The sequence below is a fragment of the Bombus fervidus genome, chromosome 17 (assembly GCF_041682495.2).
Source record: "Bombus fervidus isolate BK054 chromosome 17, iyBomFerv1, whole genome shotgun sequence".
Taxonomy (NCBI): domain Eukaryota; kingdom Metazoa; phylum Arthropoda; class Insecta; order Hymenoptera; family Apidae; genus Bombus; species Bombus fervidus.
The window spans coordinates 4,088,409-4,103,791 of NC_091533.1; the positions used below are offsets into that span (position 1 = coordinate 4,088,409).

At 42.7% G+C, this 15,383-nt stretch overlaps 1 protein-coding gene across 1 annotated transcript in view; it reads right to left on the reverse strand.

Moving 5' to 3' along the window:
- Delta (neurogenic locus protein delta) overlaps positions 1-2,904 on the reverse strand; it is a 48,377-nt gene extending 45,473 nt beyond the window's left edge. Inside the window, exon 1 of the mRNA XM_072020676.1 lies at positions 900-2,904. Within this exon, the coding sequence (XP_071876777.1) occupies positions 900-959 (60 nt within the window). The 5' untranslated portion in view covers positions 960-2,904. The remainder of the gene's footprint in view (positions 1-899) is intronic.
- Between the last annotated feature and the right edge of the window lie 12,479 nt (positions 2,905-15,383).

Here is a 15,383-nt window from a genome sequence, read left to right on the forward strand (position 1 = left end):
GATTTCATTAACATTAGAACTATTCACGTATACGATCCGGAATATGGAATCTGTACCGATATAGTCAAATTGGGTATGAAAAAATATATGATAAAAGATGTTGACCGTTATAAATCTATAAAATACATACAAAGTATCGTAAATTATATATTTCGGTTACACTAATGTTCCTTCTTTTTCTGTTTTTTTTTTTTTTAATTAAGCATCGACGCTAAAAACGACCAATAAGACATTTAGACTATTTTGGTAGTTTTAATATAAAGATACGTTATCGATCGATCTTAGTCATTTTACAAGTTTTATAGAAAGGTGGCGCGGCGATTACGCGTTAAGCAATACTCCTATGAAATCGATCGAAGCAATGATTGACGGACCCCATAAGACAATCTCCGATAAAAGAGCCGGTGAAATAGATGCTATTGTATCCTGATCATCTTTCTCCATCCAAGTTTCGACGAACTATCATTCGACTTTGTTACATCGATATGTGACACGCAAGAGAATTGCAGTTTCGAGAATCGGATTGTTCGGAAGGAACAATTCCGAGGCCGGAACGTGGAGGTACGAGATATTTCGGAAGAAGGCGGTTGTAAAACACTTCGGCATGCGTTTAAAAAAGAGTTTTGCAACGCGTTATACAGCAACCTACGGACGCCTCTAAAAATAAACAGGAATATTTCCACGAAACCGCCGACCATCTTTCTCGAACAATGCGAAAAAGAGAAAGAAATGGCGGTATTTAAATTTTGACCAATTTCACGCTTCGCGCCTAAATAAACTTCTTCTCTTTTCAAGGAATATTTCCGAAATTTCTTTCTTTCTAAATTTCGAGCAACACAATTGATCGTAAAATGCGAGATCGATAAAGAAGAGAGAAAAGAATAAAAGATCAAACTTACCGTTCGGGGTGCTGGCAGAAGCACGACGGCGAACGTCCACACGAGCATCGTGGTCCACATGTTTGGTGGTTGTTTCGTTCGATGTTTACACGCCGCCGGTGCGTCCTCGGCGGAGGTGTGTGGACCGTGGTGCTCTGGTGTGCTCGTCGGCGTTACCTGCTCGCCGTAATTTCGCGAGGCTGCATAGCCACTGTACCGTACGAGGTACAACCTACTGTATCCTTCCAACACACACTATTTTTTCCGTTTTTTCGTCGATCGATTTCGTCAAGATGTCGATATAGGTAATCCTCGTTTCGATAGATGTGAAAACTTTGACCGGTTTCTATTTCACGGAAAGACGTAGCGAAAGGAAAAAAAAAAAATAAAGTCGTCGGAACGAAGGGAACTCGCGAATGACTCGCGCGGTCACTTCTGCTGGTCCGTAGCACACTGTATAATACACTGAGAAAAAAATTGATACTGGTATATATTTATGTATATCCGATGGCAAAGAGGTATTCACGGTTGCCGCGAGAATTATAAGAAAATCACGCGCGATCACTGAACACTGTGTGACACACTTTATTCCATTATCCGTGGGACGCCGAGAGTCGTAGAACAGCTTCGTCCGACAGGGTACAGGATAAATACTCTTGCGCGTAGGATCTATGAAAAACACACTGGTGGTTTGCGATCCTTCGGGCGACGCCTCTCTCTTTCCGACGATTTCGTTATCTCCTCAGATTCTTTCTTTGCCTCTATATGCCTATGTATCTATACGATAGACAGATCGTGTACTCGACGATTTCTATTAATTCTTTCTTTTTTTTTTTTTTTTTTCTATTTCCGTCAGCTCTTCGATCGATGTTAAAAATTCCACAACTACGCTCGTGTTGAGCGTTCGTTCGCGGCGCACGAGCCACTACGTCGACGAGGAGCACGACGATCCGCCACGAGCATAATTTTCCACGAAAAGGCACGAATACCACACTCTCCTCCTCGCCAACCGTCGCAACAACGACGAGTCGCGCACTGACTGGCCGTCGACGAACCGTGAGGAATATTCCCTCGGAGACCGCCGGCAAGAGTAGCACGAGAGGAGAAGCGATGTCGACGATGGTGGTGGTGGTGGTGATGATGGAGGAAAGAGTAGGAGGAAGAAGAGAAGGGTAGTGGTAGAGAGGCGAAGGTGGAGGTGGAGCGAGGATACCCTCGTCGTGTGTGACGAGTCAAAGACGAACGGGAGAGTCAATGTGCTTTTGCCTTCGCACACCGACAGAGGGGAAGAGTTTTCGTAGGGTTAAGGGGAAGGGGAAAGCAGGAGAAGTTACACACTATAGAGAGAACCGGCACGAAAGTCACTACTCCGCAGCTGAGCTACTACTGGATCCAGAGATGCGCCCCTTAGCCCGCGGTACCGGTGCCAGTAAGCCCGTATTTTCCTTTGTGAAAGTACTGTTCGATCGTATGCGTACGTACGTCGGTATACGAGTACAGCTTGATCTCACTCTCTGTTCGGTTAAACGTATTCCTATCCTTTTTCCGTTCTCTCGGTATATACACCGTGTAGATATATATATATATATATGTACGGTTGTAACTTCCACTAGAAAAGCTCTGTGTGTATCGTCGAACGTGTTTCCGCGCCACTAACAGGCAACACTAGCGCCACACTGTGGTCACTTCGGGAAGCACTATAAGCATCGTCTGGCTCGCGAAACACTAGCAGCGCGTGATCGACAGATGGCGAGTCCGATCTCGGTTTGTTTCGTGTACACGATGACTGTATAGGAATATTGCCGAATCGTGTTGATTATATAGTCTCTTCGCGCGCCCGCTTCTTTTCCCCGTTTTATTTTCTATCTCTGTCGCTCCTAGGACACGACGAAACAGAAGATATCCTTAGGTGATAAAGCGTAGTAAACTATAGTCCGTCTTTCTCTCAACTAAAAACGCTCTTCTACTTTACGCGAACACGCGTGCGCTTTAAGTTCTGGATACGACGGACTGTGTATCCGCGTCTACACCACGGCGTGCAACCCTCGACTGGAGGTAGTAAGCCGGGCACCCCTACTTATAATTGTGGTCCCGCCGGGCCCCCGGCGGGAGGGGTTGGCCAACTAGAGGGGTGGTGGGTAGCGGCTGCGCCCGTGGCACTACGCGTGGAACTCTAGAGGGGTACGGGGAATTTGGGCGAGGGACCGTGAGGGGAAGGGGATGGTAAAAGAGGCAGCTGCAGGCCGGCTGCACGCGCCCACCCCCACCACCGTAGCCCCTGTACGACACCCCAGCCACTCGTGCGGACTTCTTGCCCGCTTTGCTTGCCTGCCTGCTTGCTTGCCTGCTTGTCCGTCGTGGAGACTCCTCGGGGCGCCTGTCTTCTCTCCCGCCCCCCTTCTCTCGCTCTGCTTCCTCACCTCTCGCCAATGTCGTTATGTCTTCGTCCTACTCCTTCTTCGGGCTCCTTCGCACGCTTTTCTGCTCTACCTCCCTTCGTTCCAACATTGCACCGGTTACACTCCCCAGCTTGTCTCTTGTCTCTGTTCCACGAGCCACGATAACTCGTACCAGCCGTACCCCATCCGACGGCACGCGCCGCGTGCCACCTCCTCGTGACGTCATACCCTTCTTTTTAAGCATATTACGCTTCTTACGCGCCGCGATACGCTCACAGATCGGGTTACCGGAGTCCGGGCTGCAATACCTAAGTCGCGATACACACCACCGCCATCCACTGGCCGCTACTCGCTGGTTTGATCACGTCCAAGTATTGGTCCTCTTCTCTTCTCTCCTCGTATCCTCGCTCGATCACCGTTACCTCGAAAGAAATTATGTTATAGGTCGCGATCTGAGGGTGTTCTTTAGTAAAATTGTCGTTAGTAAAGTTATTGTGGAATCTGGCGACGAAAAAGTTGCGACGGTATTTATACAAAGTGATAAATACTCTCGTATACATGTAAATAATTAAGCGACTTATAGACGAGAGTGCATCATCTCCCGCGTTGTACTCCGTTGTATGTATTTTCATCGATCAATGTTCCTATCTCCTTCTAAGTTTCACGAATAAAAAAAATGTTTATTTTAAAAATACGAGTACGAAAATGGACTCGCGGCTCTCGTTAGTAAAGCGTATCACCCCGATATTGGTACTCAATTTGCTCGCGAATTGTTGAGAGTTAGGCAGCCTATTCGTCGAACGTTTCTGGTTTCGTCACCCTTCTCCGGTTCTTTCAGCGGACGCGTAATACGCAAAAGTCTCCTGGGTCGGTCTGACGTCACTCGTTGCAAAACCTGATGGGGTGCGGTGAACCCCACCCCGCCTCTATCGGCCCTCTATGCAAGACGCGTAAGTATTAAGTATATGTGGTGTAGTGTACGGGCTGACAGATTATTACGGTGCACATACTGCTCGTCGCGGGCTTTTGTACTTGGATTATAATACCCTGGACCTGTCTCGAGCACGAATCCACGTCCCCCCTATTGTTCCCCGGCGCGAATCGCATTTTTCGTCCCCTCTTCGATCCTTCATTTAGTTTTCGCAGCCTGTTCCGCAAAGTGCCATGGACAATAGTGCAATCGTAAATCTAACGTTATGGCTCGGAAACTAACTGTACCGCTCGTAAAATTCTCCAGGTCCATCCTCGTTTCCACTTTGCTCTATCATCTTACCATGTTCATCTCTTGCGATTCTGTTTGACTCTCAATCGTCCCAGTAATTCTCAGATATCCTTGAACGATTCATGATCATTATAGTTTAAATTATATTACATTTGAGTTTTACATACTTAATTCTGAGCTACGTAATTTTACTTTCTACGTATTTTATATTTTACAAGATAAACGCTAGCAAGCATTTGAAAGTTACTTCGTTTGCTACACTATGAAAGAGCTAAAATAAAAACTCTAGTACTGTTGCGTAGGGCACCTACCTAACTTAATCACGTAATTTATTTCACAATTATATAATCGTAAGCGGAGGAACAAGGATGTATGGTACCAGGAGGACGAAATCATGGCCGCGTGATGGAGCAAACAGTGCTAACAAAAGTGATAACGTGTCACGAAGGAGAAAGAAGCCTTTGTTGTTTTCGTGGCGTACACCACGGGGACGTGTGGCGACCATGGTACCCGTAGGCCGTAGGTGTATGGTATACTTCCGGTCACGAGGTGGTTCAACAGGTCAGACCAAGGGGGAGCCAGATGGAACCACTTCCGCCCTTGCTTCTGCCACTACGTTGCAAGTAGTACTCTCTTTCCATCCTTTTCTAAGCATACTCAGCAAACGAGCACTGTCTCCTACTTTCTTGTCCTATTCTCTTTCTCGCAGATTGTGTACGGCTTGTGTACAAACAGACTGAGGTAAGAAGATAAATCTAGAAATTAGAGAAGAGATTGCTGTCGATATAAACAAGCCCTTATGAAAGGATCATCCATATTAATCTTGACAGATCGATCTTGATCGGTTACTCGATATCTTTATTATCCATGTTATCGAGATTATCTAAATTTCTATGACAGACGTCTAGGTTCTTTTTCAGATAGCGCACGATGTCTTGTACATGTTCATTTTACGTCATTTTACGTTTCGGTTTACATTTTGAATTTCTAAGCATTTCATATTTTCTGCCCGCTATTATTACGTACGTAGAAAAATTCTCTAGCATTCCAAGTCCTTAAATCGACTAAAGCCAAAAATGATCGGTGATATATTTGTAAGGTGAGAATTTATAATATTTCGAAATGTAAACGAATTACATTACCATACTGTTAACTCTTTAACTTTTGAATAATTTTCCAATTCTTTCACGCAATTGTCACCTGAAAAACACGCGTCGAATTCCTGCGACCCACAGGTCTTAACGTGACGGTTCGGTCGATAGGCGCGGAACACGTGAATCCGTCACGCGACTCCCTTCGTTCCTTTCTTCGTTCGCCGCTCTTTCATTCATACGTGCTGCCATGTAGAAGACCGTTTCATGTATGCACGTACAGGAAAGGGAACGGGCAAAGGCCGAAAGATAGAGAAAGAAAGAGAAAGACCGTGACGCATCGGCACATGCGCCCGTTGCACTGGTATGCGTACTTAGGCCGGACTCAATGAACTGCTGACGCTTAAGGTATACTACACGACGTGGTCTAGTAATAGGCACATGTGTGTACCATTAGAGGTAAGCGTGTGTACGGGATCTTGCACGCTATGATTGGTAGTTTGCGGTCATTCTCTACGGTTCTTCACCGAGACCAGCCATTTACGCAGTCCTAACACTTTATCGGTTCGTTAATCCTGCAGATCGATCGATCGATCCGATGGGTTATACCTAACCGACGCAAGTAACCGGTGATTTCCTTAATTCTACCCCACTCCAAGCTTCCTTACTTCTTTTTTCCACCTTTCTGTTTCAATGTCGTCCATCTGCTTGTTTATTCCGGTTCTCCTTTGGAGAACTTAATTTCTGTTTGATTGCAGCATCTGCCGCGTGGAAATGAAGGTAAAAAGGAGCGGATGAGAAAGAAGGGGCGAGGAATCATTCTAGATTATCGAAGGGGTTGAAGAAGCGCTAGAGACAGAAGTAAGTATGCTACAAATAGGTTTGAATATGAGTGGAAGAAAATTCTCGACATCTTGTTTGTACATTCGAAAAAAAGAAATTATGCTTTAAATTGATTTAGATCTGACCGTTAAGTATCTTAACTTTTTGTAACTTCATTGACGCCATTGTAATAACGTTGATCGTGTGAAAAATTCTTCGTTGTCACGCCAGTAACGATCTTGTCAATCCATATTTGTATAAATATTTTCGAATCTGAACTTTTTTATAAACTTTCGGCATAAGCGCGTATTGTTGTTTGATGGAATGATACAAGTTTTAAGCGTAGAACGAAGATCGCGTTTCACTTGCGTGCACACGGTCCAATGTTTCTTTCTCGAGAACGAATAACTTGGCGAAAAAAATGGAAGAATGTGCAATATGGTGGACGCGCGACGATAATTCGATTAATCAACGCGTCTATGTGCGCAATATGTGCGAGCTCGGTATGCTCAGGTTTAAATTTCATCGTGTGCTTCGCCAGTGAGTGGCGACATTCGCCCCCACATTGCTTGCGAGCAGGTGAAGCACAAATTAATCGATCTCTTAAGCGACACACACTAATGATCGCAGACACGACGATTATGTTAATTTAACGCTGCTCGATTGTCTCCTTATTCGATCGTTGGCCCCTGTTACATAAATCGACCAAGGGAGAAACGGGCAGCTTAATTCCAACTTATTTCTGTCCCGAACACGGAAATGCGGGTCTCGTGTTATCCTAAATAATTCTTATCTTCGATGCTTTGGCCGACGTTCAAGCGTTTCTACTATCAGCACTCATATACATTCGTAATTAGGATCGTGCGAGAATTATATACAGAGGAAGATATTTTCGAACTGGAAGAGCGAAAACGAGAAAGACGATAAACATCCTGCATTTTGAAAAACATAATCTTGTCTTTAAAAGACTAATAAAGAATTTCTATTTGTATGCAATGTTATATACGTGCAATTTCCTCGTTTATTACATAATAGTGGTCTTTGTTAGGGAGGCTTTACAATGAAACAGGTAGATCCAACGAGATTTCAAGTTCCAGTCGGTGTGACAACAACGTTTTATGACACAAGGGGGTGATGTTGAGGTGGTTTTCTGTTTGCAGGGCTCTTTGAATTTCTCACAGACCAGAAAGTGGTTCCCAAGTGGTTTGTTTACCTCGCAAGCACTCCTCTTAATCCTTCCCTCTGTTTGCTTCGCTATCTTGATTCTTCGCGTTTCATGGTCTTGTCGTCACTCCAGTTTTCACGAACCTTTTATTCGATATATTTGTTGCCACCTTTTCTATGTTTCATCTTTAAAAGAAAAATTAAATTCGTATACTCGAGTGACGCTCTCTATCAGTCATTATTTCAACTTTTAACGAATCTTCTCGTCACATTCAACATTTTCTCTTTCTATATCCGTATGCTCGAGTGATGATTGTATCGGTTTAAAAGGGTCGTTCGATTTCCATTTCCATTTCCGCGAAGTGACTCCCCCTGGATTATTCTCGTCCATGTCAATTATCACGGACGATGAAATCATGTATACGAAACTGGAAACGTTTCGTGACACGAAATACGCGATCGTACTTAGGAGGAGTGGTTGGATTCGTTTATTAGGTGTTTCGTTGGATCAGCGTGATTCACGTAATGACGCGTAATCCTCCGCAGAATCGCCTTAATGCCAGTGTGACGTTTCCAGCCGATTGGCGGAGATTTATCGAGGGTCGATTGCTACTTTAAGAGGGGCCAGTTTCAGAAGCCCTGGCGGGCAGAGGCAGTCTCGCGTTCTTCGACTACATTAGAAAGCTTCGTCAGGCCAGTTTAGTCACGATGTCCGAATTAAATTCTCCTTACAGCTGCTGCTCCGCCTGTCAATCCACTCCCAACAAACGGTATTACTCGCTACTGAGTGTTTCCTAGCTCTGGATCTAGTCTTCCTAGAATCATTTTATAATTATCGATACAAAAATCCCGTTACTTGATCCACGAATAATTTCCATTATAAAATTTTCCTTCACTCCACAATTCTAAATGTCCTTAGTTAATCTTATTACAAATTTGTATTTACATACACAGCGGTAGTAGTCCGTAATTAATCCAATTACACCTAACAATAATCGTTTCCATGCGTTATCAGTGGATCGAGGAATAGCGCGATAACGATGACATTCGCTGGTAGCGGATATAAAATGGAGCATGTCCGCAGCAACGGCGTTCCGCATTCATTTCGAGCCCACAATGTCCCAGTTTTACGATCGCTGGCGTCGCGGGGTCAAGCGTAATATCCAAGACACCCTAGTAGAGTATACGGACGGCCGGGGACCGAGGAACAGTCGGGTTGGGCCTGTTCTCCTCAGTTGGCCGAGTGGTAGGGATACGGCACGCGTGCCACGCGCCCGAACGCTGCCGACCATCCACGGAGACGCACGAACCGACCGATACAAATGATAATAATCTCTCCCGAGTGACCCTGCCGGGCATATTCCCCACCACGCCCCGGACCCAACACGATACGTATCGGGTGTTGCAGCTGCTGTTTCTCCCGTCGCGAGTTCCAGCGGACCTTCTTTCTTTCCTTCTTCCTTCCGCTCCATTCCTTTCCTTCCTTTCTTCCTTACCTTGCTTCCTTCCTTCGTCTCGCGGCTCTTCCTGCTTACGCACGCGGCCTGATTTCTCGCTCAGGGTCGGGCCAGCTTCCTAAACAAATAACTTGCGCGTTAAACACACGCACCTTCGTCCTGGCTTCGGTCGATCCAATGGTTCTATCGACCCGGTGGATTTGATTGTCTGGATTAGGTTGGATAATTAATTGGTGACGATTGAACTGCCGTTGTTTAGGCACTTATGGCATATTTATATTTGCAAAAATACTCGGAACGTATAAAGTATGTGAAAATATGGCAATGTACAAGTATTCGTAATACGCAATGCGACTATCCGTCTAGATACCATTTTTTTTTAGTTAAATTCGTGAAAGCATGAATTTGCATATGTATTTTTTTTTTTTTTTTTTTTTTTTTAGAGAGATTTAACAGATTTCGTTAATTATTAAGCAGTAAAGATAATTTCAAACGACGTCTCATCTAAAGAATAAAAAATCTTCACTAATCTCTTTATTTAACACTTACATTGATTCTTACCTATCTTTTCAAACAGCGATTCAACTGTAACGCGATTATTATTAACTTCATCGTTATTATGCCAGGCAGCAAACAAATTACCATTATTATCCCATGATACTTCGCGTAAATTGACTACTGTTTCAGTATTCTTTAACGCAAAATTACCCCTTTAAAATATACTAAATATAGATAAGTTTGTACCAGACAGATTTAATTTTTAACCACTTTTCAGCGCTTCAGAGGGAACCTCTAATTTCACCATCATCGTTTCACCAGACACCATACGGTGTCCAATTATCACGGTAAAAGAAGAGACCACGGTGAATTCAGCTCTCATACCCATTTAACTTGCAATCAGTAGCGTAAAGAACCTTGGAAACCACTACCTACCAAAACAAAAGATAGTTTCTACATTTTTATAGTTTCCCTCTTTGAAAGTATATAGTATCGTCCACTCGTGAAACTCTAAACTGCACGATGCGAAACTTACAAAATTATAATTATAATACACTAACGATGATTAAAAAAAAAAAAAAAAAAAGTAATGGGAAGAAGAGAGGAGAAGGAGAAAGAAAATAACAATGCTCGTGGCCACTTGAGAGAAACCAGCGCAGGAAAAACGGCGATTTGCATCTGACTGTGCGTTACCTGCGGGGGAAACGATCGTGGCAGAATTGGTTTGTACCGAAGAAGAGCAGCATCTGTTCTGCTCGCTTTTCTTTTCATTAGAACGAGGCGACTGAGGAAAACGAGACAGAGGTATGGCATTGATGGAAAGAAACAGAGAGAGAGAGAGAGAGTTTACACAGAGACGGATGGAAGAAACCGAAGGAGTCTGCTGGTTCTGTACTCAAAACGAAACCGTACTTCGTGATGAACGACAAAGGGAGAAGTAGGGATACGGAGGAGCATCGATACTCGACCTTCGAGAGGATATTTTTTATTCTCCTCTTCTTTCTCTTCTCTTTCTTTTTACTCGAAAAGCAGCTGGTTACCCCAGAAGATCATTGGAAATTAATAGGCCTCTATAGAGTGACCGCACAGAAGGGAGGCGATCCGACGTGTAACGGGTTGAAAAGATGCCTGGAAGATGTGGATTCTCTCCAGCAACTCCGGAGAATGTGCATGGCCCTTTAGAGGAAAAAAAACGTGCAGAAGAATTTTGCGGTACAGCTGGAAGCAGTATCCTTGCATGCACCCTGTCTTGTCTCGAGTTATTTCACTCGTATATCTCCTTTTTCTTTCTCAATTTCTTTCTCCTAACTTTTATTTTCTTCGTTACAGCTTCGTTATAATCGTTAAGACAAATAATATCTTAATATAATCGATGTATTAATATTGTTCAATGTTTATGAACGATAACAAAGGATATTTTTAATCTTATAAAGGGTATGAAAAGATAAAAGTTAAAAGTTAAGTCTTAAAATAACGCTTCTACCATTGGTAACATTTTATCGTTCGTTCGAATCTTTCAAGAATTCTCCTCGAATCTCTTTCGCGATCGTTCGAGACTTTTATTCGAAAAATACCGAATTCGAAATGTATTCGAGAGATACTCGACAACGCAGTCACATTCCAGAAGAGCCACGAAACACAGGTTGGACATTTTTTGGGGGAACCGGTGAATTTGGTCGCACGGTGAACAAAACGCTGCGGTGATTTCCATTTATCTACCTACATCGGTGTGTACGCCACGGAAGCCACGACGACGGTAGAAAAATAGCCATCACGAATCGCTGTAACACGTGGATTTTTGAACGAACAGCTCCACCATTATTCCACCATTATTCCTGCAAAGGACCAGCCGTGAAGCGGTCACTGTCTGTGTCACAATGCTTCCTTTTATTCGGTCAAGAAACAAGATTCGGTAAGCTATGTTCGTGTTTTTCAACTTTCTTCTTCTCCTATACGGAATCGTTGAAACGACGCTTCGTCATTTCTATTTCAAACTAGAAATATCTATATGATTTAATTGATACGATTCAAATTTTCTAGAACTCCTACTTAATTCGATTTTCAAAATCTTGTTAACCCAAATTCCAACAGTCGAATCGATCGAACGATCGAACCGAACGATTGGCATAGCGGCGCATCGAAGAAGAATACGAAGAAGAAAAAAGGTGAGCAGGGGAAGAAGGGGAGCTGATATGGAGGGGCAGGTGTATCGTCGGAATAATTTCAAAAATCACGGAACCGAGAGAGAAAGGTTGGGGCGGCGCGCGTACCACGTCGATCGCGCGTCGGTGAGCTGCCGGTGATTAAAGCGACAAGGCAGCCACGCCGTTTTTACCATAACAATGCATACGGGTTCGTCATAGCCGTAAGCGCGCGTATTGTTCCACGTTTTCCCACACGCGGCTCCTACGTGACGCGAATTCATCGCGCTAATGGCACCGCGTACGTACGCGTAAGCCGCTCGAGAAACGCAACCACGTCGACCAGCCGTGATTTATCGTTCCTGTGGCTCCTCCGGCGAATCACCTGGTAACCACGATACGACGAATTAATATGAAATCGCGAAATGGGCGTTGCTGGTTTCCACGATCTCCGTTTAGACTTCTCTGCGAATGCATTTTGTGGAATTCTTTTCAGATTTTCAATGTTTCGCAGATCGAAGAGACGATCGATTTTTTAATATTTCTACATTCTTGGGAATTTTTCAATTTTGTGGAGGGATGGTGCCAATATTTCGACAGATTTATCGGAGTTCTTGGAACATCGAACTTTGAACGTTTCGATGGTGGCAGTAATTTGCAATGTTTTTGTTTCTTGGAACTTTAGCTTACGAAGGTCTACGATAGCCAAAACGCTGCACAATTAAATTCATATTATTAGTAGAATTTTACAAGCTACGAATTATTAATACAAACAGATATTCTTCGATAATAGTCGGAACAAACCTTTCGACATAATAAGAATATTTTTATTAGACTGATTTTCTTGTTAAAATAATTATTTGTAAATTACATATATCCTAATTCTCAACATCCCACGTCGGACAGTTTAGACTTTTATATATATCCTCGATGTTAGTATGCAAAGTCGAAGCGAAAAAAGCTTAAGGTACTTTATCGGTAAAGATGCAGTACGTGTCGTTGGACGTCGTGTACGCTGTCACGAGTGTCATTAGGTATGACCACCATCGACTTTCCCAAAGTACCGTGGTTTCGAGGTAAATGGCCCTTTTACCTCTTCCATCTTCCATTGTAAGTACCTACAAGCTATGACTTGTTTCTCGTATTCCTACCGTGTGACTTTTCATCTCCGACTAATCGATTGGCTAATTGGTAACTATGAATCGCTAATTATCATCGAAAAAGGTTCGATAAATTGCTAATTAATTAGAGATCGTAATCGCCGCCTTATTGATCGTTGTCAAGTTAAAATCGTCAGGCGATTAATTTATGCCGAATGGTGGTGGTTAAATCACGAGTAGCACTCGTTGAATCGCTAATTAGCGATGAATCATAATCTCTGAATCGACGATCATCGTGAAATCGACGTATCATTAACGCCGATATTCTGTGTGTTTTAATACACCTGATGCTGTCATTACGGTTGAAGTTGATTCTAAGCATAACAAAATACAATAAAGAATCCCGATAATTACAAAACCCAACATCTTTTTTAACAGCTATATATAATAGGTAATTGTTAAATAAAAAAAATAAAAAAATAAAAAATCTTGCGTATATATGGATCTTATAATCGTAGACTGTGGATGTTTATGCACTTAGGCTTACGTGATTATATACTTGGATCGCTATTTTCTTCTTTTTTTTTTGTTTTTAATTGGTCTATGCTAACAATTTTCTAATTCACTGCAAGTAGATATTATCAGAGACAGTAGGAAGTCCGCTTTGCTTTTAGAATAAAAAAAATTAATTGATGTCGCAGGCCAAAGACGGAGGAGCAATTTTCTAGCGTGAAACTGATGGAGCGGTGATATTTAAGCAACGAAGATAAATAAGACGAGGAAGCGATCTGTCTTCTCGCTTCATTAGGGTGCATTCATCCATTTAGCGAAATTGACCAACTGACGTAGTTCACGACGATTATCTTGTCAGCTGCAGACTGACCCTTGCTGTTATACACCCTCTGACCGTTCGTCAGCCCGAATTTTAATTAACTCTGCTCACCCCTTAATTAATTTTACCTCGCGGCAAACCACTTGGGTGGGTCGGAGAAATAATTTTCGAGAAAATTTTTCCCTACTCTAATTCCGTCGAAATTTGAATTTTGCAATTTCTAGATAATACGAATCTAGTGTTTCGAGAAAAAACGATAGGAAATTTAATCCCTTCTCCTTAGTTCGAGTAACGGTATTTTTCTTGAAAATTTATTCACGTAGGAAAGAAAAGTTCCGAGTTTGAAGAAGATGAAGTCACAATGCTGCTTTGAATAGCTGCAAGATGTTTCAGGAAAAAGGAAGAAACAGAAGTCGAAGAACGTGCAAGGAGAAGACAGATGTTACGAACAGGGAGCAAAGTAGAATAGAGAATCGAGAACCTGGTTATTCTTCTCTTAATTTATTTAAATTCAACGTGTGATTAACCTTTAGCGTTCGATAAATAGGAAGAATAAGAAGAAGAAATACTGTAAAACTTTTGCCTGTAACGTATAGCAAATTCCTGGCAGTCAATGTGTTATCAAATCCAAATACGTTTCATTTTCTACCATTAACTGTATCAAATTAATTACAGCAAGTATCGCAAAAAATATCAGAAATAAACTGAAAACGCGATACGAAAAGCAAAAGAGGAAGTAGCAGAAGGCGGAAGAAACGAAGGGAAGCATCGGGCGAGTGAGGAATGGCGAGCCGTGGTGTGTGCGGGAAAGAAAACAAGGAAGAAAACGAATCACGGTGGACGAGAGGACTACTTATTTTAGGCCTGTGTTCGCAGAAGCGAGTTGGAATACACGCTCTCCTCTCGATCCTGTACGGCAACACGTGTGAGGGAACCATGGGAGAAAGATGAAAAACACAAGGTGGTTGTGTGTTGTATCGGTGGTTCTCAATATAGCGGAAGCCAAGGTGGTTGCAGCCTCCCTATACGGGCCACTTCCGCCCACTCTGTCCCTCTTGTTCTTCCTCTCCCTTCTTCCGTGACCATTCCCACCGTACTATTCTCTCTCTCTCTCCCTAGTTTTCTCTTCTTTATGTTCTTTCTTTGTTTTCTCGGCTCTGTATTCTCGAAATCTTTGCCCAACTAGCCTCTTTTTTCCACGACGCCATTCGCAGCCTTCTGTGATATTTATGTTTCGCGTTATTTACTAGCTGGGGCTGGCAGGAAAGCGGCTGCAAGCGATTATGCGAATTAAGCGAGCCACGATATATCAATGGAGCGTGGTAAATGACATTTTTCCATTCGTTTTTCCTGTCTCTTTTATGGAAACGTTTTTATCTCGTGGAGCCTTCCTAGTGGAGGAATTTATTAGATAGATGTAGTTATATTACACCGAATCCTAAAAAATGATCTTTCCGGGAACGGGTACGATAGAAACATAAATCCTATTTGAATTAATAAAAGATTCTTTGCCACATAATTTTCATTTCGTTTTAAATTGTTCTATTAAAAACATTACAAACATAACAGATATATACGTTTAGAACAGAGTAGCAAAATTGCTTCCTTTGTAATTATTCAATGTGTTAAATACCTAGAAAATCTAAAAAAAACACGAAATTTGTTATACCAGTAGCGTTGAAACTTTCCTTGATTTCCGTGTATGTGTGTGTGCGTGCTTGTGTACTTAGAAGACTCAAAATAATTCTACACCAAGAGGGAAAAGCCTCGATCGAATCA